Consider the following 24903-nt stretch of genomic DNA (forward strand, 5'->3'; position numbering starts at 1 on the left):
TATTCATATTTTATTTTATCCATACATTTTCCTTACCAACTTTAATTTGATATGATGATTTCATGATTTTCAATATGACTCTAACATATCAAAGGTTAGTTCAATGACATGTCATTTTACATAATATATAAACATATTTCATTATATTAATATTCATTGATATTTTAAAAATCATTATCACACATTTCAATTTTCTTAGATATTAGTCTAGAATAGTTTTACAAGTTTTTATAATAAAATTAGGTTTGTAAGGAAATGAAATACCAAAAAAGTCTTTATATTTGCCCCAATGTGTAGTATGCCTCTTGCCTTCATTTTTATGTATGATCTTTAATATTCCATTTAATCTTTAAATATGTTTGAAGAATGTGATGTTTCTAGCATTAGAAATAATTTTGTGTTGAGCTTTAAATTCCTAAAAATATTTTTTATGATTAGTGTTTACTTTTATTTTTCATCTTTTGGAATGCAAATTGTAAAAATGTTTATTTTGGTTTCTAATTCAAGGTTATTGTCCATCATGACAAGAGAGTGATGGTAGCAGGCGTTTGAGGAAGCAACTTGTTACATTGTATCTGCAGGCAGGAAGGAAAAGATGATGAATATTGATATTCAGGTAACTTTCTTTTTATACAGTCTGGAACCTATTCTCATCAAAAGGTGCTGCTACTCTTAGGGTGGGTCTTCCCATTTCTATTGAGCAAATGTAGAACCGCCCCCCCCTCACAGGTATCCTGCATGGGTGAATCTAGATCCTGTTGCCCATCAGTAATAACTATCATAGCTCCTCATAAATATCGTCAACTTTTATTCATCTGAAGAAATGTTAGGATAGCCTTAACGTTAAGGGGATAATTGATGTATATAGATTCTTGGTGAGGAATTTTCTTTATTGAGACACTGTATATATCATCCCATTACTTTTGTTGTCATTATTTCCTATGATACTAACAGCGTGCTTACAAGTAATGAACTCAATTTTTCTGGTTGATTTATTTATTTATATAATCCATCTTGATATTATTGCCTTTGCATATCTATCTTCTCATTTTAATTATGAATTTTTAAAAATTTCTTTGATCTGTAATTTTTATTTTTATCAAATTAAGAAAATTATAAGCATTATTTGTTGAAAAACTCTGTGAGCATATCTTTCTTCTGGGATAACAATTAAATGTACTTCTTTTGTTTTAGAAAAGTAATGAATTAATGATACATTCCTAGATGTGTATCATTTTTCTTTGGTCATGTTCACCCCATGATCCTCTCATGTACTTCCCTTCTCACCCCTGTTATCACACCACATTTTTTTTTACATTTTTTCTTTTATTTTTTATCTTTATTTACATTTCAAATGCTATCCGGAAAGTTCCCCATACCCTCCCCCCNCCCCTGCTCCTCTACCCACCCACTCCCACTTCTTGGCCCTGGCATTCCCCTGTGCTGGGTCATATAAAGTTTGCAAGACCAAGGGGCCTCTCTTCCCAATGATGGCCAATTAGGTCATCTTCTGCTACATATGCAGCTAGAGACACAAGCTCTGGGGGTGCTGGTTAGTTCATATTGTTGTTGCACCTACAGGGTTGCATCTCCCTTGAGCTCCTTGGTTACTTTCTCTAGCTCCTCCATTGGGGACCATGTGTTCCATCCAATAGCTGACTGTGAGCATCCACTTCTGTGTTTGCCAGGCACAAGCATAGCCTCATAAGAGGCCGCTATATCAGGGTCCCTTCAGTAGAATCTTGCTGGCATGTGCAATAGTATCTATCACCCCACATTTTTTCTTGTAAAAAGAATCTTTTCTTCTGCTCACTTAGGTTTTCTTGTTTATCTGTACTATAACACAGTAGAGAAAATTAGGAAAGAAGTAGTTGAATTTTTCTACATGCCCTTTCATCTTATAAAACATACTTCTGGGAGTAAAGCAGATCTGTAAGTATAATCAATATCAAACTTTTAATGCTAAAAATCTTACTACTTTAAAGATTTTATTAAAGTCAGTACATTCCTTTTTGTATAACCTGATTGGGTTATTTACTTCTATTTACTCTATAAAGTTCATGATATCATTTGATAACACTGTCCCACACTTAACTGTTTTTAATACCTCTTTACAAAAGGTAAACTGTTTTAAAGACTTTTATAAAACTTACTGTAAACGATTGATAACTTTCCAGTTTGTAAGATGCCATTCACCATATAATATCACATTGCAAAGACATCAATGAGAATTGAATAAAACAAATCAACAATTACTTAATTTTTTTAAAAAAATCACAAAATTAGAAGAGGGAGATATAAGTAAGTGAAGCAATAATAGTTTCCCTTGTATTTTCCCAGACAGGAACTGCAATGATGGACACAATAACCAACACAACAGAATACATGGAATTCTTGCTCATGGGATACCCAGATGAACTGCAGACATTGTGTGCCACACTTTTCTTCTTGATTTACCTGGGAGCACTAGTGGGAAACTGCCTCATTATCACCATTACTACTATAGACCAGCATCTCCAGTCCCCTATGTATGTCTTTCTGAAGAATTTGTCCCTGATTGATATCTGTTATATTTCTGTCACTGTTCCCAAATCCATCATGAACACTGTGACTAACACCCATTCCATCTCCTTCCTGGGATGTGTTTTACAAGTTTTCTGTGTTATATTTTTGGCAGGCACTGAATTTGCCCTGCTTTTGGTGATGTCCTATGACCGCTATGCTGCCATTTGCTTTCCTCTACACTATGAGGCCATAATGAATAAAGACGCCTGTGTTCAGATGGTGGCGGCAGCATGGCTCAGTGGGTGTATCTATGGGTCTGTTCATGCCACAGGAACATTCTCTGTCCATTTCTGTGGTTCAAATGTAGTGTATCAATTCTTCTGTGATATCCCATCACTTCTTAGACTTGCTTGTTTTGGAGACCAAATTCTAAAATATGTGTTTATTATTACTAGCTGTTGTTTCACCTTCTTGTGTTTTATAGTAATGGTTATTTCCTATGTTCACATTTTCACTATAATCCTAAGAATTCCTTCTATACAAGGAAGGTTTAAAACTTTCTCTACCTGTATACCCCATCTTACCGTGGTGACCTTATTTCTCTCTTCTGCATTTGTTGCATATTTAGGCTCAACAGTAAAATTCCCATCATCACTGAACCTCTTAATGTCAGTGTTTTACTCTCTGTTACCTCCCAGCCTGAATCCTGTGATTTATAGCTTTAGAAATTCAGATGTAAAAGTGGCCCTACATAACATTTTTGGTGAAAAAATGATCACATGCCTCTAAATCTTGAAAATATTAGCTACTATGAAACAAACTATATAAAATTATCTGGTAAACCAAACCTGTGATAAAATTATTTGGTATATGCTTTAGTATCTTGCTCTAACAAAAAAATATTCAATTTATAATATTATGTGGGACTGAACATTAAAGGATTTTAAAATTATAAATTCAGGGGAAATCTTCCAAATATTATGTCTATATCAATAGATTATAGGTTTAGAATAATATGTTTCATTTCATAGCCATATATTTACCAATACCAGTCTCATTAGATCATTAGATTTGGTTTCGTTTCCTTTTTTTTTTTTTTTTTTTTTGAGACAGGTTATTGCTGTTTTTTTTTTTTTTTCGTTTCCTTTTTTTTTTTTTTTTTTTTTTTGAGATAGGGTTTCTCTGTGCAGCCCTGACTGTCCTGTAACTCACTTTGTAGACCAGGCTGGCCTCAAACTCAGAAATCCCCCTGCCTCTGCCTCCTAAGTGCTGGGATTAAAGGCATGTACCACCACGCCCGGCAAGATTTGGTTTCTTTTTGATACTATACCTCAAATATTAATATTTTATGATACATTCTTTTAGCAATTTTCCTAATTTTATCAGTTAAAATAAAAGTTGCTAGAGTGAAGAAATCCTAGAATATTTTTTTCTTTGCTTTTTTTTTTTTTTTTGGTTTTTCGAGACAGGGTTTCTCTTTGTAGCCTTGGCTGTCCTGGAACTCACTTTGTAGACCAGGCTGGCCTCGAACTCAGAAATCCGCCTGCCTCTGCCTCCCAAGTGTTGGGATTAAAGGTGTGTGCCACCACGCCCAGCTTTTTCTTTGCTTTTTTAAAATGGGAAATATATCAAGTGAATTCGAGATGGGGTTTCTGGAAGGTGGTGGGGAAACCGGGAAAGGGGATAACATTTGAAATGTAAATAAAGAAAATATCCAATAAAAAATATGTTTTAGGTTATAAACTTGTAAATACAGTATTTTACCAATATTTCTAAGAATTGTGCCCGGGGTATGTTGATAATAATCGACAAAGGCCAATCAAATAATGATAGTATTAAGAGTACTAATAGTATAGTTTTTAGGTAAAATGGAGTGAAAGATTGCAGATTTTTTTTGTTTGTAGAACATGATTTTAGTATTTTTAACTGTTAATATTCACAAAATAATTATTTTAAGATATGCATTTCATTGTTGTGTCTCCATTTTAATTTCTAATTTTATTAATTTGGATACTGTCTCTGTGCCCTCTGGCTTGTCTGGCTAAGGGTTTATCTATCTTGTTGATTTTCTCAAAGAACTGGCTCCTGGTTTTGTTGATTCTTTGTATAGTTCTTTTTTTTTCCATTTGGTTGATTTGAGCCCTGAGTTTGATTATTTCCTGCTTTTTATAAATCTTGGGTGAATTTGCTTCTTTTTGTTCTAGAGCTTTCAGGTGTGCTGTCCAACTGCTAGTGTAAGCTCTCTCTAGTTTCTTTTTGGAGGCACTTGGAGCTATACGTTTTCCTCTTACCACTGCTTTCATTGTGTCCCATAAATTTTGGTATGATGTGTCTTCATTTTCATTAAATTCTAAAAAGCCTTTAATTTCTTTCTTTATTTCTTCCTTGACCAAGTTATCATTGAGTAGAACATTGTTCAGCTTCCATGTGTATGTGTGCTTTCCATTTTTTGTTGTTGTTGTTGTTGGTGGTGGTGGTGGTGGTGGTATTTAAGACCAGCCCTAGAACATGATGATCTGATAGGGTGCATGGGATTATTTCAATCTTTTTGTGTCTGTTGAGGCCTGTTTTGTGACCAATTATATGGTCAATTTTGGATAAGGTACCATGAAGTGCTGAGAAGAAGGTATATTCTTTTGCTTTAGGATGAAATGTTCTATAAATATCTGTTACATCAATTTGGTTCATAACTTGTCTTAGTGTCACTGTGTCTCTGTTTAGTTTCTGTTCCATGATCTGTCCATTGATGAGAGTGGGGTGTTAAAGTCTCTCACTATTATTGTGTGTGATGCAATGTGAGCTTTAGTAAAGTTTCTTTTATGAATGTAGGTGCCCTTGCATTTGGAGCATAGATGTTCAGAATTAAGAGTTCATCTTGGTACATATTTCCTTTGACGAGTATGAAGTGTCCTTCCTTATCTTTTTTGATAATGTTTGGTTGAAAATGGCTACTCCAGCTTGTTTCTTGGAACCATTTGCTTGAAATTTTGTTTTCCAGCCTTTTACTCTGAGGTAGTGTCTGTCTTTGTCACTGAGGTGTGTTTCCTAGATGCAGCAAAGTTCTGGGTCCTGTTTACATATCCAGTCTATTAGTCTATGTCTTTTTTGAGGAATTGAGTCCATTGATGTTAAGAGATATTAAGGAAAAGTGATTGTTGCTTCTGTTATTTTTGTTGTTAGAGGTGGAATTATGTTTGTGTGACTATCTTTTGGGTTTGTTGAAAGATTAGTTTCTTGCTTTTTCTAGGGTGTAGTTTCCCTCCTTGTGTTGGTGTTTTCCATCTATTATCCTTTGTAGGGCTGGATTTATGGAAAGATTTTGTGTAAATTTGGTTTTGTCATAGAATATCTTGGTTTCTCTGTCTGTGCTTATTGAGAGTTTTTCTGGGTATAGTAGCCTGGGCTGGCATTTGTGTTCTCTTAGGGTCTGTATCACATCTGTCCAGGATCTTCTGGCTTTCATAGTCTCTGGTGAGAAGTCTGGTGTCATTCTAATAGGTCTGCCTTTATATGTTACTTGACCTTTTGCCCATACTGCTTTTAATATTCTTTCTTTGTTTAATGCATTTGGTATTTTGATTATTATGTAACAGGAAGAATTTCTTTTCTGGTCCAGTCTATTTGGAGTTCTGTAGGCTTCTTGTATGTACATGGGCATCTCTTTCTTTAGGTAAGGGGAGTTTTCTTCCTAAGTTTGTTAACAATAAAGTTGAGAATCTTCACACTCTTCTATACCTATTATACTTAGGTTTGGTCTTCTCACTATGTCCTGAATTTCCTGGATGTTTTGGATTAGGATCTTTTTGCATTTTGCATTTTCTTTGACTGTTGTGTCAATGTTTCATACGGTATCTTCTGCACCTGAGATTCTCTCTTCTATCTCTTNTATTCTGTTGGTGATGCTCGTATCTATGACTCCTTATCTCTTTTCTAGGTTTTCTCTCTCCAGGCTTGTCTCCCTTCGTGATTTCTTTATTGTTTCTATTTCCATTTTTAGACTCTGGATGGTTTTGTTCAGTTCTTTCACCTGTTTGGTTGTGTTCTCCTGTAATTCTTTAAGGGATTTTTGTTTCCTCTTTAAGTGCTTCTACCTGTTTACCTGTGTTTTCATGTATTTCTCTAAGGGAGTTACTGATGTCCTTAAATTCTTCTATCATGAAGAAGTGATTTTATATCTGAATCTTGCTTTTCTGGTGTGATGGTGTATCCAGGGCTTGCTATGGTGGGAGAACTGGGTTCTGATGTTGCCAAGTAACCTTGGTTTCTGTTGCTTATGTTCTTAAGCTTGCTTCCTCCCATCTGAATATCTCTAGTGCTACCTGTCCTCACTATATCTGACTGGAGTCTGTCCTTCCTGTGATCCTGGTTGTGGCAGAACTCCTTAGAGTTCAGCTGTCTCTATGATCCTGTGATTCTGGGATCTTGTGATCCTGAGATCCTGGGTCAGAGTTCTTGGGAGTCAAGCTGCCTCTAGGACTCTGAGATTCTGATGTGACCAAGCTACTGGAGGGATCCTGTGTTCCTGTGGTCCTGGGCATGTTAGAGAGCCTTGAAGTGGAGCTTCTTCTGGGTGTTGTGGGACTGGCTGTGGAGTTCATGCCCAAGGTCTGCTCAGAGCACTGGCCCAGACCAGAAGGATCCAGTGCCACTGGTCGAGCAGAGTTCCTGGGTGCCTGGATCCTGCGGATCCCAGTTACTTCCATTGTTGGAACAGATATTGTGTCCTCACCTCTGATCCTATCCAGAACTTTTAAATCAAAAGAGTGAAATGTCACATTAGAAAGTGCTTATGTATAAATCTGTCAGTCAAGAAATAACGATTTCATTGAATCTCTAGATTGCTTTTGCTAAGATAGCCATTTTTATTGATAATCCTGCGAATCCATGAGCATGGGAGATCTTTCCATCTTCAGAGGTCTTCTTTGATTTCTTTCTTCTGAGACTTAAATTTCTTGTCATACAGATCTTTCACTTGCTTGGTTAGAGTCACACCAAAATATTTTGTATTATTCGTGACGATTGTGAAGGGTGTTGTTTCCCTAATTTCTTTCTTTGCCCATTTATCATTTGCATAGTGGAGGGCTACTGATTTGTTAGAGTTAATTTTATGTCCAGCCACTTTGCTGAAGCTGTTTATCAGCTGTAGGAGCTCTCTGGTAGAGTTTTCTGGGACACTTATGTATACTATCATATCATCCACAAATAGATATCTTGACTTCCTCCTCAATTTGAATCCTTTTGATCTCCTTTTGTTGTCTAATTGCTCTGTTTAGAACTTCAACTATTATATTGAATAAATAGGGGGAGAATGGGCAGCCTTCCTTGTCCCTGACTTTAGTGAAATTGCTTTAAGTTTTTCTAAATTCATTATAGAATTTGAACTTTGTTATGCACATCCATACAACTCAACTATATGTACATACATATAGTTCAGTTATATGTACATAATGTTAGTAAAATAATATGCATTTCTTTGTTCTATTTATTTTTATTTTATTTTATTTTTTGTTGAGTTATTTATTTACATTTCAAATGTTGTCTCTTCCCAGTCTCCCATCCACAACCCCCCCCAATCCCATGTCTCTCCCCTCTTTGCCTCTAAGAGAGTGCTCTCCTACCCACCCACTCCTACCTCACCCCTCTAGCATCCCCCCTTCGATGGGGCAACAAGTCTCCACAGGACCAAGTGCCTTCCCTCCAATTGATGCCAGATAAGGCAATCTTCTGCTATATATATGTAGTAGGAGCTATGGACCCTCCCATGTATACTCTTTGGTTGGTAGTTTAGTCCCTAGGAGCTCTGAGGGATCTGGTTAGTTGATATTGTTGTCCTTCCTATGGGATTGCTATGTAGTTCAGCTCCTTCAGTCCTTCCCCTAACTCTTCCATTGGCATCCCCAGGTTCAGTCAATGATTGGCTGTGAGTATCTGCATCTGTCTTAGTCAGGTGATGGCAGAACCTCTTAGAGGACAGCCATACTTAGTTCCTGTCTGCATGCATTCTTTTCATTAGAAAGTGTCAGGGTATGGTATCTGCAGAAGCGATGGATTCCAAGGTAGAGTGGTCTCTGGATGGCCTTTCCTTCAGTTTCTGCTCCATAATTTTGTCCCTGCATTTTTTTTTAGACAAGAACAATTCTGGGTTAAAATTTTTTAGATGGGTGGGTGGCCCCATCCCTCAACTGGGAGCCATGCCTATCTACTGGTGGTGGTCTCGTCAGGTTCTATCTTCCCTCTGTTGGGTATTTTGCCAAACGTCATCCCCATTGGGTCCTGGGACCCTCTCACATCCCTGGTGTCTGGGACTTTCTTGGTTTCCCTCTGCACCCCACCCCCACTACATATTTCTATTCATTCTCCTGGCCCTCTGGACTTTTCTCCAGTCTCTTCCCAAACCCGATCCTGCCCCTTCTTTTCCTTTCCTTCCCCCCTTCCCCTCCTCTCTCCCACCCAGGTCCCTCCCTCCCCTTTCCTGCCGCGATTATTTTGTTCCCCCTTCTAAGTGACATTGAAGCATCCACACTTTGGCCTTCCTTCTTGTAAAGCTTCAAATAGTTTGTGAGTTGTATCATGGGTATTCTGAGATCTTTGGACTAATATCCACTTATCAGCAAGTACATACCATGTATGTCCTTCTCGGTCTGAGTTCCGTCATTCAGGATATTTTCTAGTTCCATCCAATTGCCTGCAAAATTCATGAAGTTGTCATTTTTAATAGCTGAGTGGTATTCCACTGTGTAAATGTACCACATTTTCTGTATCCATTCCTCTGTTGAAGGACATCTGGGAGAGATAAAGTGCTGGCGCCTGGGAGTCATGGCTGCAAAGAGCTTTGCTCCCCTGGGAAGGTTTCTGTAGTGGGCGCCAGGGGAGTGGAGCTAATGGCGCTGCAGTTCCTCTGGCGTCCTGATGCGGGATCCACAAGGCCTGTGAGGCAGCTACATGGTTCAGCACAGTGCCTGGTACAGAATTGGCCTTCAAATCTGCAGGAAAAAAATGTCTTAGAACAGTTTAGATCCCCTTTAACTGGAACAGAGACTTGGCATTACACTAACCATGCCTTGTCTTACGATCAGGCAAAACGGGTGCCCAGATGGGTTCTTGAACATATATCCAAGGACAAGATCATTGGTGATGCGGACAGAAAGCATTGTAAATTCAAGCTGGGTCCTACTGTCCCTTCAGCCTTCAGTGCCCTCAATGAAGACTATATTGGAAGTGGCTGGTTACGAGGCCACACTGCCCCAGCAGGAAATAACAAGTTTTCCAGTGAAGTCACGGCAGAAACCTTTTACCTTTCTAATATCGTGCCTAAGAATTTTGATAATAATTCCGGCTATTGGAACAGAACAGAAATATATTGTCATGAGCTGACGGAGAGATTTGAAGATGTTTGGGTAGTATCAGGACCTTTAACCTTACCTCATACTAAAATGACGGAACGAAAAGAGTTAGTTACCATGTGATCGGTGAGAACAATGTGGCGGTCCCCTTGCACCTTTACAAGGTGATCCTGGCTCACAGAAGCCCAGAATCTATGGAGCCGCTGGCACTGGGGGCCTTTGTGGTGCCAAATAAAGCCATTGGGTTCCAGTCCCAATTAACCGAGTTCCAGGTGAGCCTCCATGACCTAGAGAAGATGTCAGGTCTGGTGTTTTTTTCCCCATCTGGATAGAACTAGGGACATCCAGAATATTTGCTCTATGGACACCTGCAAGCTCCTGGGTTTTCAGGAATTCACTCTGTACCTGAGCACGAGGAAGATTGACGGAGCCCGGTCTGTGGCCAGACCGGAGAAGGTTCTGGAAGCTTTGAAGAGCTCAGGGGTAGAACCTGACGATTAATTCCTGAGTCGCTATGGGGAAAAGCTGGAGGAACTAAAGGCTAAGGAGCTAAAGGACACCCAGCTGGAAAAGCAGTCCTAGTGTTTGTCTAAGTGTGCGCTGAGCACATAATTTTTATTCTTGAAAATAAATCATGGAATTCTGACCAAAATCCCTCCAAAGACTTGCTTGCTCAAAACTCAGTGCTGTTTTCCTTTGCTGGAATCTGAGTTGGCTGAGATGGTTTTAAAACTCTGCTCTTCAGGGGCGGGGGGGGGGGTATAGGGAACTTCCGGGATAGTATTTGAAATGTAAATAAAGAAAAAAATACAAAAAAAAGAATAAGTATATATAATAAATTCAGAAGACTTGCTAAAAAAAATAAAATAAAATAAAACTCTGCTCTTCTCCTGCACAAATAGAGATTGCGATTCACGTGCTCCTTCTCTCATGACCCTAAAGTCCTCCCATCTGTCTGTGTTGGAGGATCCAATGACTGCTCTTCCTCTGTGCAAACCCTGCTGTTCCCGTCTTACCTGTGGGGAGGATGAGGCTCAGAGAGCTCTGTATCTTTCCCACTGGTGTTCTACAAAAGTCATCCAGGGTGTCTCAGAGTCAAGACAAAGTTAGGTTGGATGTAACTCAAGTCCGTACCTGCATCCACGGCTGTTTCTGGTACTACGGCCTTCCTGGTGAGAAGGGTCTTCTCACTTCATTTTTGTGGGAAGAAACAGTGGGTCTTTGAAAGATGGGGATAATTTGTGGGTTTAACCAGAGCCTGTGATTCCCTCCAGGGATCACACGGTGCCAGATAAGTATGTTTCTTGCTTCACTGGGGCCTTTCTAAAGGAGCCCAAGAAAGGTGTGTGCCAAGAGTCACCAGGTACCTCTGGTCCTGCTGTCTGCTGGGCCAGCATACCACAGGTAGGTATAGCCTGAGCCCAAGGTCCAAACCAGCTCATTCCCAGGGGAAAGAGCAGCTGCTTTCTGTGCTGATCTCCAGACTGGTTTATACAGATCTTGAGCTGTCCTGAGTATGTACAGCCCCGTAGCTTCCAGGCAAAAGGACTTGTCCAAATCTGCCACTCTGCCACTATCTTCCAAGCAGTATGAGAGAGATCTTTGTGGCATTGTGTTGGCCTCTAATAGAAATGCATGACTTTACAATAAAGACAAGAAGGCTCTGGCTGAAAAAACAAAACAAAACAAAACAGAAGGACATCTAGGTTGTTTCCAACTTCTGGCTATTATAAATAAAGCTGCTATGAACATAGTGGGGCAAGTGTCCTTTTTACATTTTGGAACATCTTTTGGGTATATGCCCAGGACTGTATAGCTGGGTCTTCAAGTAGAACTACTTCCAGTTTTCTGAGGAACTCCAAGATTGATTCAACTGGAGGAGTGCATGTACAAGAATGCAAACTGATCCATTCATATCTCCTTGTACAAAGCTCAAGTCTAAATGGATCAAGGACTTTCACATAAAACCAGATATGCTAAATCTAATAGAAGAGAAAGTGGGAGAGAGACTTGAACACATAGGCACAGGGGAAATTTTCCTGAACAGAACACCAAGAACTCAGGATCTAAGATCTAAGATTGACAAATGGGACTCATAAAACCGAAAAGCTTCAGTAAGGCATAGGACACTGTCAATAGGACAAATTGTCAACCTACAGATTGGGAAAAGATCCTTACCAACCCTACATTTGATAGAGAGCTAATATCCAAAATATACAAAGAACTCAAGAGTTAGACTCCAGAAACCCAAATAACCCAATTTAAAAATGGAGTACAGAGCTAAACAAAGAATTCTCAACTGAGAAATCTTGAGTGGCCCAGAATCAATTAAAGAAATGTTCAACATACTTAGTTATCAAGGTAATGAAAATCAAAACAACCCTGAGATTCTACCTTATACCAATCAGAATGGCTAAGATCAAAAAATTGGGTGACAGCAGATGCTGATGAGGATATGAAGAAAGGGGAACACTCCTCCACTGCTGGTGGGGTTGCAAGCTGGTAAAACCACTTTGGAAATAATATGTATTTCAATAAAATGTTAGAAAATGTGAAGGCAAATATCAAAGTACATAAAAGTTGTTTGGGTTTTTTAAATTCTAACTTCATTCTAAATGACATTAATATCTTATGTTTCAAGTTATTAATTTTCATTTATATAATTTTAAAATTATGCACTTGCAGAAATTTTCATAAAAGCAAGTATTTTATTGTATGTTACACAAGTTAAGGTATGACATGCTTTCAGAAATTATAAGTGATATGGGTATTAGTTGTCCCTATAATAAGTCAGAATATGTATTCCTTTTATGCTACTTCTTATTTAACTAAATCACAATCTGAAATACACCACAAAGCATAACAGCAATATTTTCCTGCCTTGGTGCTTTATGCTAGCCACAGAAAGCCAGACACCTGACCGGTATTGGGATGTGATTCATGTATGCTCACACAGTCTTAGATCATAGTTCCAGGGTAGCATCAGGTAAAATTTCATTTAAAAATTTCATTTTTGAAGCTTATAAGCTTGGATTACTATTTTTAAAAATAGGTGTTATTATTTGAATTTGGTTTTGTTTTGCTTTCAAATCTTTACTCTAGGACTTCCTTTTTGCCACTTTTCCAGTTGCCTGAGTGTTCAAACTCTTCTTGTTAAAACAGAACCTTAGGGGATAAATCTCTGATGACCAACACCATGGGAACTATATATTCTTTACTCTTAACTCCTGCAAAATTGGGCTGTGGAAACTTTGTGTGTGCATAACTTACTGCAGAGCTGAAGAGGAGCTCAAGGGTCAGCTAGAAAGGAAAGGAAAGATACTACATATTTAGGTGAGGTCTATTTTATAGAAAATATAATGTTTTCTCAAAGACCCTGTGACCAATTATATTAAGCATATTTGAATTTTAGTTAAATAGATGAAGATTCCTAATCAATCATTATTTTCTGAGAATAACAATTGATTCATGAACATAACAGATGTCAATCCAAATTCATTGGAGAAACAATGTATCCTAAACTATTAATAACTGTAAAACTGAGATTGTACTTACTATATGCCAGGAATCTGCAAAATAGTTTCCCCTATAAAATGCTTTAGACTTTACAGTGAACCATCACTTTTAATATCCACACCCAACAGGTTAAGCTACCAGAAAAGTGGTCATACTAAGGTCAGGGTTTTTGGTACCATGGCCTAATTATACCAGATATTAGTACACTGACCTCTTTCTCTGTTTCATATCTCTACTTTGAGTATTAGAGGTTTCTAGTAATAAGCAAATTGGAAAACAATAGCCAAAAAATTTTCAAAATTGTAAATACCCCCATGCATACAAATACCTACCTTATAAATACACAGCTTCTTCACTTATTGTTCTAAAAATTGGTATCTCACTACACAACAAAAAATCTCAATTTACTGAAGTACAAGTGTTCCTTTAGAGAGGATACTAAATTAAATTAAGTTTTATGTGGTATTTGTATACTAGCTCATGAAGAAGTATGTATCAGAGATGGAAAAGGTAAGAGAAAAATAGCTTAACAAACACATAAAAGAAAGAAAGCACATCAATTACAATGAAAAGATCTAATTTTATAAGAAACATACATTACTTGATTTATTTTGTCTTCTATCTTAACAAAAGTTCATTAGTTTGTCTAGAATGTATCCAATAAATTTGTTATGGAATGGATAGTACATCTTATGATATACACTGCGTATTTTATGGATCCTGTGAATATATCATGTTACCTTATAAAAGGAGATTTTTCAGACACAGTTATAAAGAATATGGAAATGAGATTATTGTGACCTATCTAAAAGAATCTAGTGTCATCATAAGGGACCTTATAAGGATTAATGGGATGGATAAACAGATACAAAACATGAAAGAAAAAAGGCCAGAGTCCAGAAAGGTTAGAAAGAGTGTATGCTAAGCAGCCAACTTAGGAAATAGAAGACACCACATATCCAGCAATATAAGGTGTGTTTAGAAGTGGAGATTTCTCCTTTAGATCTTTAAAAGGGAAAAAGGACAGTGTGTGGCACTGAGGCTCATTCTATAGTCATGTCTTCTAGAAAGATAGAGGTTTTTTGTCTGAAGCTTTCAAGTCTAAGACTTAGCATAAGAAAGAAATTAAATATTGAAACATGGGACTCTAGGTGAAATGGTTTTGCACAGTACTTATGACTTGGCAACATGTCCATACTGTACTCAATATACCAATTCTTAAAATGTGTAACTGAATCGATAGTTATGTCTCATGTATCCTCATGTCTGTCTTGTGTTCTTTTTATGTTTCTGGGATTGAATTTAGAACTTTGGGACTACTATACAAACACTTTACCACCGAGCTATACCTATAGCCCTCATTTTTGCAGTTTGATTTTGAGACTTATCCATATTTTTATGAATTAAGAATAAAGTAATTACATGATTTTAAATACCTCATAGTTTCATGTCCTTTGAATTGCTGATAAGACAAGGTGAGCATAATATTAATGTATTCATAGATGCTGATTCTTTGTATTCCTATACTTATCTATTTCCAATTCCTTTCTCCTGCAGCTGTACTTATTCCTATTTTTCATGGCATACGGAACACAGTAGAACAAGATTACAAACAGAATTATTCTAATGCTACACAAAAGTCTATAATTTAACTTAATCCTGTAGGTAGTAGAGTGTGAAATTTTTCTTCTTGTATCTCCTCTTTCCTTTCCATCCTCTGTGGCTCTGGTTATAAAATGACAAATTTTACACATGTCTCAGAGTTTATTCTACTTGGATTCAGAGGTGGTCCTGGTATACAAATGTTTCTATTTCTGATTTTTTTATTTTTGTATGTTATATCAGTGGTGGGGAATTTTGGCATGATTATAATTATCAGGATGGATGCACACCTCCATACTCCTATGTATGCCTTCCTCCAGAGCCTTTCCTTTTTGGACATCTGCTATTCTTCCACAATTGCTCCTAGAGCTCTGATAAACTGCTTGAAACAGGACCATACAATATCCTTTAGTGGGTGTGCCACACAATTCTTTTTTTTGTCTCTTTTTGGTACCACAGAAGCATTTCTCCTGGCTGCCATGGCCTATGACCGCTTCATTGCTATCTGTAACCCTCTTCTATACTCTGTGAGTATGTCCCACTGGGTCTGTGGATTGTTGGTATCAGGGTCCTATTCATGGGGTGCAGTGAATGCTGTCACGCAAACCACAATGACCTTCACTTTATCATTTTGTGGGTCCAATGAGATCAATGACTTCTTCTGTGACGTCCCACCACTCTTATCCCTCTCGTGTTCAGACACCTTTATAAACCAGCTGGTTCTTCTTGCTTTATGTGGTTCCATTATTGTCAGTACCTTCTTGACTGTTTTTGTCTCATACATCTATATCATTTCAACAATATTGAAGATCCGCACAGTGCAGGGACGCCAGAAAGCTTTCTCCACGTGTGCCTCCCACTTGATTGGTGTCTGCTTGTTTTTTGGTACTGTTTTCTTCATGTATGCACAGCCCAGTGCTGTCTCCTCCATGGAGCAGAGTAAAGTGGTGTCTATCTTCTACACTATTGTCATTCCCATGTTGAACCCCCTCATATACAGCCTGAGGAACAAAGATGTCATACAAGCACTGAAGAGAAGCAAGCAGAGATTTTGTTCCTGATTCTCTGGATGTAGGTCTCACAAAGTAACCTGGACTTTACTCCAATTCATTGTTACTCTCATGATTTATACTCTACTAATGGTTCCTTTTTTGAAGTCTTTGATTTTAAGAGAGAGAATATATTTTATTCTTATATATTTATCAATATGTGAAATCATGGCTGATGAGAAAATGTAAACTGGGAAAATAGATAATTGCATTGGTATGTGTTTATTTTGCCTTATATACAGGAGCCTAATCAAACTTCATCACAAAAATGATCATACAATCAGAAAATATTTATGTTGAATGCAATTCATGAAGTAGTAAAACAGATCTTTCCAAAATTGAAGAAACTCAAAATGCTTCAATACAAACTTTTAGCAATGTATAAATTAGTTACTGGTATTTTAATATCAAAATTAATAATACATTAGACAAATTTCATTGATAAATTGTTTTGAGCAGCTTTTACGGAGTCTAATTTACATGTAATCTATCAATTCATTCAACTGAAGCATTAAAATACATTACATTTTAACACATGTGTATACTTGTATGGTCATCTCATAGTGAAGATAACAAGTGTGCACTCTGCCATACATTTTCTTAGAAAGTCCTTATAATGCTTTCCCACCTTGCTTATGAAATGATGCTTCACCCTGGATAAGCTTTTATCTATTTTTGTCATGTAGATAAGCTTGCTTTTTCCACATGATGGGGCTTAGAAGGGTTGTGGATATCTTAACTATTTTGATATCTATGTAGCTCATGTAATTATAATTCATTTGTGGGTAACATCACATGATATTAAAGTATTATATGAGTATACTACAATTTGCTCATCCATTTATATGTTGATAAATATTTGAGCTGTTTCATTTGAGGCTGCTATAAACACAGCTGTTATGGATATTTTCATATATGTATGTATGCATATATGGAGAGAGAGAGGAGCAGATTCTTTATCTGAAATAAATACCTGGAAGTTAGTACATATTTCGATGTTTTGAAATTGTTGCAATGTTCCATTAACAGTTCACATTTTCATTCTGTGTTTCAAAACCTCTGCATTTTCATTAACATATGGTATTCTCTCCCTTTTTGATATAAATTTTTTTTACTAAGTTTGTAATGGTGTCTGATTTTCATTTGAGCTGCATTTGCTAAACTGCAAATGGTGACCAAAATATTTTATGTGCTTACTTTTTAATCCGCATATTTTTGTTTCTGATGTGTCTATTTAAATCTTATACACACTTACCCACACTTGGAGGCTACTTTTTATTACTAGCTCTGGAATTCAGACACATCTTTAGTTCACACCTTTAATCCCAAGCCATGAAGGTAAAGTTAGTTTCGTAGAGGGGAGCAGTCATGTTTGAAAGTGACTTCTAACTGAGGGTCAGACAAAGTGATGAATCAGAGAAAGATTTGACAAAACGATTCATATATGATATATCCAACTCTCACAAGAAGAGACGGGAAGGAAATGATACTTAAAAGAGCAGTGCAGGAAGAGAGAGTCAGTCAGTTTGGTTAAGTCAGTTGAATTCAGTGCAGTGTAGTTGGGTCAGTCAGCTGGGAGTGAGTGCAGTGAAGGCAGTGAGTGCAGTGAGTGCAGTGAGTACAGTGAATGTAGTACAGTGCAGCTGAGTTTGTTCATGAGTTCAAGCAGTTCATTCAGGTCAGCAGAGTCAGTTGAAGCCAGAGAATAAGAAAGAGCCAGAAGACTAGAACAAATTGCCAGAGTTAGTTTGAGACCAAGCACAGCAATTTACTGAGAAACCAGATTGAACCAGTCAGCTTGGAGAGGAGTTTGAGCCAGAATAGCTGAGATGAACCAGCCAGGCAGAGTTCAGAGAAAGAACTAGAAAAGGTAAGCTTAGCCGGGCATGGTGGTGGCACACACCTCTAATCCCAGCACTTGAGAGGCAGAGGCAGGCAGATTTCTAAGGTTCAAGGCCAGCCTGGTCTACAGAGTGAATTCCAGGACAGCCAGGGCTATACAGAGAAACCCTGTCTCAAAAAATCAAAAAAAAAAGAAAGAAAGAAAAAGAAAGAAAGAAAGAAAGAAAGAAAAGAAAAGAAAAGAAAAGAAAAGAAAAGAAAAGAAAAAAGAAAAGGTGAGCTTATTCAGCATTAAGTCTCTGAGGCTGAAAACATTCTAGGCCTAGATTAGATTGTACAGAGGCTAGGCCTAGGTTAGCAGACTGAGGCAGTAATCCTCCAAGACAATTACATCTGGAGAATAAAAGTTATATTTACAATATCCTTTATGAAATATGAGTATTAAAATATTTTCTCAGGATGTAGCTTGTCATTTTATTATTTTAACTGTTGGGATCTGAGAGTCAACCTACAACCCACACAAACACCAATCTCAGTCAGATAGGGATGGTTTATTGAATGAACACTTTAACACTGATTGATCAGGGCCATAGCTCAGAATTTGGGGCTGAAGCTACAACCACAGACATTCCTCAGGGCCAGCTCATAAAGGAAAAACCTGCTCATGTGCAGGTGCAGGAAGTGCTGCCTGGTGGTCAACTCAGACTCAAGCTAGTTTGGCTAGCTACTCAGAACAGTTCTAACTGACCTTTATTCTGATTGGTCCTAAGTGGAGCTTACAGTTGTCAGATTTCTACGAAAAACCTCATAACATATAGAACATAACAGGGTATGTGGTCAGCATGACCCTGCTCTAAGACGAGTTATTTTTCTGTGGCAATGATTGGCAGGCATATTATAGCAACATGAAATAGCTGACAGGCTTGGAACAAAATGGCTACAGCTATTCTGGGGGTGGGGGGCAGACCTCAACATTACAATACCTTTATAAGACTAGAAGTCTAATTAAATGCAGTACATTAATTTGTTCATGTATTGACTGTTCTTCCATTGTCTTATATAAAAGACTTTTGCTGCTGAGACGCTGGTATATTACAATCTGAGCACTCAGAAAGCTGAGATTATGAATTTGAAGTTAGGCTGGTTATCATAAAGTCAGACACTGTCTCAAAATGAGATATAACTTTTTTTGGTTTTTTCAAGACAGGGTTTCTCTGTATAGCCCTGGCTCTTTGCTCAATTCAAAATCACAAAAACTTTCTGCTATTTTTTTTTACAGGTTTATAGTTTCATGTTGATAATTGGTTCCAAAATAATTTTATGCTTTAATTTTAAAGTAACATTTAATTTTATGAATCTAGCTCAAAATTTCACTTATTGTGTGACTTTAAATGTTCCTGAATTATTTATGGAAACTTGAATTGTTTTTTTTCTACTGAATTATTTTTGGGCTTTTTTTTTTTTTTTTTTTGGTTTTTCGGTTTTTTTACAGGGTTTCTATGTATAGCCCTGGCTGTCCTGGAACTCACTTTGTAGACCAGGCTGGCCTCGAACTCAGAAATCCGCCTGCCTCTGCCTCCCGAGTGCNGCCCTGGCTGTCCTGGAACTCACTTTGTAGACCAGGCTGGCCTCGAACTCAGAAATCCGCCTGCCTCTGCCTCCCGAGTGCTGGGATTAAAGGCATGAGCTACCACGCCCGGCTGGGCTTATTTTTTAATGTTGGTTATCTCTATAAGAATAAAGGGTTTATCTCCAGGAGATTTTACTATGTTCTGTTAATGTATTTGTCTATTTTTACATTAATACTACACATTGTAGTTTTGAGTTTAGGAGACTTTTGTTAAATAAAGTGATAGATAATAGCAGCTTCCATTCCAGAAAGGAAGCTGGCACATAATTCATAATTTCCTTTAACTATGAGGTTTACTAGAATAAAAGGACTCCAAGTCCATGGTGTGGCCTCAAGGTGTAAGAGAGAGCATCAAAAAGAAACAATACAATATATGGATATCTAATACGGCAGGCCCTTAAAGAGACAATACAATATATGGATATCTAATATGGTAGGCCCTTAAAGAAACAATACAATATATGGATATCTAAAATGGTAGACCCTTAAAGAGACAATACAATATATGGATATCTAATATGGTAGGCCCTTAAAGAGACAATACAATATATGGATACCTAATATGGTAGGCCCTTAAAGAAACAATACAATATATGGATATCTAATATGGTAGGCCCTTAAAGAGGAGAGGTTTTCTTTAAGGTCTGGAGAGAGTTAACAAGAACAAGAGAGAGGGTGACATTGAAAGGAATGGTGAGGAGGGGGAAGAAGAGCTTCTTTAGAGAGCAGCCTCCAGGCCAAATCCAAAGAACAAAGGAGAAATACAACTTTTTAAATCCTTTCAGGGATTGTATGTTGTACATCATGTGTACAACAAAGCATGTGTAACAAAAATCATGGTGGGTCTTGGTGTCATGAATTGAGAGCTGTTGAATCACAGCACAGACTGCTTTTAAATGCTGTGTCCCCAAGAGAGCAGCTTTTTATCAGTCTACATACTTGAAGAACTTTTTGCAGCTGTGTGAAGATTGTCTTCTCTCAGGCTTTTGTTGGCACGGGGTTGTTGAGCTGTAACTGATGAACTACAAACTACAGCATGTTTCCACGCAGAGGTTTCTTGAATTCTCTGCTGACCTTTGTGTTACTTTTTTTGGAATAATCATATAATTAATGTCTCAATAACACTCTTATCATCTTAAATTTCCCAATGATCAAGGAGTATTAAGTTAGTTCCCTTGTCCACTTTTCCTGTTTGGGTTCCTGAATAAGGTCTTCCTGGTTGCTATGCTATGTTTCTTCTAAAAGTCTGAAAGCACCAAGATGGGAATTTATAATCCAAATTTCCTACCTTGGTTTATGCATGAAGTTACCTGATTGCTCTGCCATACTTACCACCACCACCCAGAGGGCTCAAATTCTCCTGAATTGATTTTTCTTCTCTTAAATATCCTCTTAGATCTTATCTCAAAGTGCTGGGAGAGGCAAAGGTCAGCACAGTGTATCAGTGAAAGGCAAGGCAAGACACATCACCCACTTTCCAGAGGCCAATGAATTCTCTTCTCAAATTCAGAAATCCTGAATGAGACCACAAATTTTGGGAGAAAATTATCCTTATTTTACAATAAGACCATTGAAAACTTCAGAGTTGCAAAAGTCAAATAGTTTATTTTATTGTTCTACAGGGTAAAAATGGCTAGCATGCTGATTCACATAAGACAGTAGTTTTTTATAGTCCAAATCCATTTCATGGCTCCCCAGACCCCTTCTTTGCTGAGTTCTTCCAGTCAGTACAATTTTTAATGCTTCTGTAACATAGATAGTCTCCACCCCAAGTTCCACATGCTCCTAGGGCTCCAAATCACTCTGGTTTCATGATAATGGGCTCAGTTACCTAGCTAACTATAACTTTTCAATGCTAATAGAAACTAAAAAGTATCCAGGCAATCAGGAACCAGGTGCTAGCTAGGGAAGACAGGGTTTAGTAGCTCCTGCCTATCTGTGATTCATAATCTCTAAAAGTCCCCATAGCGAAAATGTACTGTAATGATTTGTTTCTTATAAATTCTATAACCTAATTACTAGTCTGGGGTACCTGTTAGTACCCCTAGGAAAAGGCTAAAATAACATATACATTACAAAATTTAGATTGCATAAATTCATAATGTATAGGAATTTTTCTTGTATATGTTATTTCTCTGAGAAGGAATCTAGATGCTTACACCCATGAATATTAGTTCTAGACATCATGATAGGTACCAGAATTAGCAGAGACATGAGTGATCTGGGTAATAGACTGTTTTATTCCAACTGAAGCCTCAAGGAAAATTGAAAATTCATGTGAGAGTGCCTAGGTTATGAGATAGGTGATTTATAGGGCTAAGGAGAATGAAAAAACCTTGGGAAATTCCTGAGTGGGGTTTTGCTGGCCATAGATGGCCCTAAAAGAGGGAAGAGTGGGTTTTATTTTTGACAATTTTTCCCTTTTTCCTTGAGATTGTAATATAATTACATCATTTCTTTCTTCTCCTCCCTCACTTTCTTATATACCCCTCCTTACTCTTTCAAATTCATGGCCTCTTTTTTCATTAATTGTAGAGATATAAAAATATATATGATATGGATATATATGATGTATATATGCCTAATTTTTAAATAACTGGCTTCATAAACATAATGTGACTTGTATGTATGTTCTCAGAATGACAATTTGGTATTAGATAATAAATTTGTGTGCTTTTCCTTGGGGAAGTCTGTTTCCTCCACTTCCAGCATTCCTTAGTTGTCTCTAGTTCTTTGTATAGCTTGAGGGCTTGTGGGCTTTTCTCTGTTCACTTTGGCATGTCTATTATTGTTGTTCATATTTAGCTCATCTTTTGGCAGTCATGTTGATGAGACTTTATGGATGTAGTTTCTGATATTACTAAGAAATACGGCTTCACAGCAAATTCTCTGATCCCCTGGCTCTTGCAATCCTTTTGCCCTCTGCTCCACAACATGCTAGAGTTGTTTTGTAGCTATAATCATTGTGACTGGACTCCATAACTGTATTTTTAGGTGCTGGGGTTTTCTGTAATGGTCTCTATTTGTTAATCTGTTGCAAAGATAAGTTTTCTTGATGATGTGTGAAAACTGCACTTATCTGTGGATATAAGGGCAAATATTTGATGTGTAGTTAGGGATTATGCTAGTTTAGTAAAGTGGTAGCTTAGGTTCTTATCCAAGATCCACGACTTCAAGTCCAATTTGAGATCTATTGGTTACCACCGAGTTATACATGCCTTGGGGTTATTCTGCTATGCTGGTCATTGTTGTGGGTGATAGGAGTGATGGCTGGGTAGCACTGTTTGCTTCTTTCCTGCTTTGGAAGATTTCGTGGCAATTTTTGATGCCATGAAAGCTAGTCCTGAGGGAAGAGACACTTAATTCCGTTTCAGTTAAAGATATATTAGCCCTGTGTCTGAAGTACATGGTGTCTTCAGCAATAGGGATTTACCCTCTACTTCAGGTGAGCAGCCAAGGACAATAGCAATAGGCTCATTGTTCTGGGAGTCTATCAGGGAACTGTGAATAACAACTCAAAAAACAACTCATGACTGGTGTTGGGTTATTATTAGGTGGCCTTTTGCTCTTTGAGGGAGAATTGTCAACCCAGATTAGAAATTTTCAATTAAACTATACATGTATATTTATATACAGACTTCCATTATTATAGTTTTTAAAGGTTGGAAATTAATAGTATGATCTCTTATGACTTTTTCAGATATATTTACTATTATTTTTCCATCCTCCTTCTGTATTTCTCTCTCTCTGACTTTCTCTCTGTCTCTCTCTAATTAGAGGCCTCAGTTTTCCACTTTCTTGATCAGATCACTTGTACGATGGTATTTTCCTCTCTATTGCTTCTCCACTCCCTGTCTTAGCAGTGGTCCCTTTTTACATTTCTTGTTTTTGTAGTTACTACAGAATATGTACTCACATCTGAAGATTTAAAGCTAGGAGACTCTAATAGGAAAGAGAAAATTTTACATTTGTCTTTCTGGGTCTTGGTTACCTCACTCAATATGGTCTTCCCAATTTCATCTATTTACCTGCAAAGTACATGACTTTATTTTTCTTTATATCTGAAAACTATTCCATAGTGTATGTGTTCCACATTTTCATTATCTATTCATCATTTGAAGGATATTTAGGTGTTGAGAGGAAGATTTTTGAATGATTTTTTGATATTTTGAAGAAGTCTAATTGAAAGTTAACCAACTTATTTTTATCTCAGAACTTTAATATGCAGTTTACTGAGAAGGAGGTAGACAGAAATTTTGGCTTTGAAGAGTCAAGGCATGGATGCTAAGTGACATACTATTAATAAAAAGGATCAGAGAGAGAACATTACTTTGGGAAGTTGTGATGAATTCACTAGAAGAAAAAAAATACATAGAGTCTGGAGATAGGTTAGCAGCTTCAGGCCTCAGGCTATGTGTTGTTGTTCATATAGAGAGGTGTGCTTAAAGACCTTTGGCCAGGAAGACAGAGAAAGAGACTGGAAAGAGGGAAGGGGTTGGGTAGCCAATCAACCCTGAGAAAAATTGGACTTCAAAGTGTCTTAGGCATTTCCAAGGGCTGATAATTTTCAGTATTGCAAAGATCAATGCTGCTAGCCATGAGACCTGGGGGAAGAAGGTTATCCAGTACCAGCACCTAAAGTATGCATAGAGATCCCCTCTAGAATAGCTAGACATAGCCATAAATCAGGGAACCTTGTATTGGGCTTGCTGGAACAGATTAGGCCGACCAAATTACAGCTCTGAACAGTCTGGTTCTAGGAGAGGGGCAGGAGAAAGGGCTCAGGTGTCTTGAAAACATCATATTAAAGGGATGACCCTAAGTGTGAATGCTCAGACAGAAGTCAGAATTCCATTAGTGGGTGAGGTGGGATTGAAAACACTTATAAATGGTTTTATAAAACAAAAGTTTGGAGAGAGAAAAAGAAGAAAGTAGGGGGAAATAGTGAAAGAAAATGGATAAGCAGAACCTCTATGGGCTCAAAGCCTGGTGGAGAAAAAAAGAAAAAAGCAGTGGGGGCTGGAAAATTATTGTTATCTTACCTTTCAACTCTGTACAAAATACTAAATAAAATGAGAGATAGCACTTATAGCCAGTCTAGAAAGAAAGCCAAACCTAATTCATAACTCCCCATTAACTTTGATATTTGTTTGAATGGCAGAGTCCCAAGACCATGACATACCCTTGATATGAAAAGAGTATTAGACAGAAACAATAAAATATATGGAGATCTAAACATGAGAGGGCCTTGAAGAGAATGGAAGACTTTCTTGTAAAAATAGCCTCCATGAGAGGAATGGTAAGGGGACAGGCTTTGGAAGAAATCCCTAGAAAATGGGAAATCTAACTTTTTGAAGACTTTTATAGATGGCAGGAAGTTGTATTGGCAGGCACTATGCAGGAAGAGCTAACAGTG

The 24903-nt window shown here is 37.5% G+C and overlaps 2 protein-coding genes and 1 pseudogene across 2 annotated transcripts; all 3 read left to right on the plus strand.

Moving 5' to 3' along the window:
• Window positions 1–2352: 2352 nt before the first annotated feature.
• Window positions 2353–3294, plus strand: LOC110333622 (olfactory receptor 14A16-like). The gene has a single exon (XM_021215250.1). It carries the CDS (start codon window positions 2353–2355, stop codon window positions 3292–3294), a length of 942 nt encoding a protein of 313 aa, XP_021070909.1.
• Window positions 3295–8254: 4960 nt separating this feature from the next.
• On the plus strand, window positions 8255–10430 carry LOC110333713 (annotated as a pseudogene).
• Window positions 10431–15100: 4670 nt separating this feature from the next.
• Window positions 15101–16027, plus strand: LOC110334219 (olfactory receptor 12-like). The gene has a single exon (XM_021216092.1). The coding sequence runs from the start codon at window positions 15101–15103 to the stop codon at window positions 16025–16027; it is 927 nt and encodes a 308-aa protein (XP_021071751.1).
• Window positions 16028–24903: the final 8876 nt, after the last annotated feature.

Source organism: Mus pahari, chromosome 16 (genome assembly GCF_900095145.1).
Source record: "Mus pahari chromosome 16, PAHARI_EIJ_v1.1, whole genome shotgun sequence".
Taxonomy (NCBI): domain Eukaryota; kingdom Metazoa; phylum Chordata; class Mammalia; order Rodentia; family Muridae; genus Mus; species Mus pahari.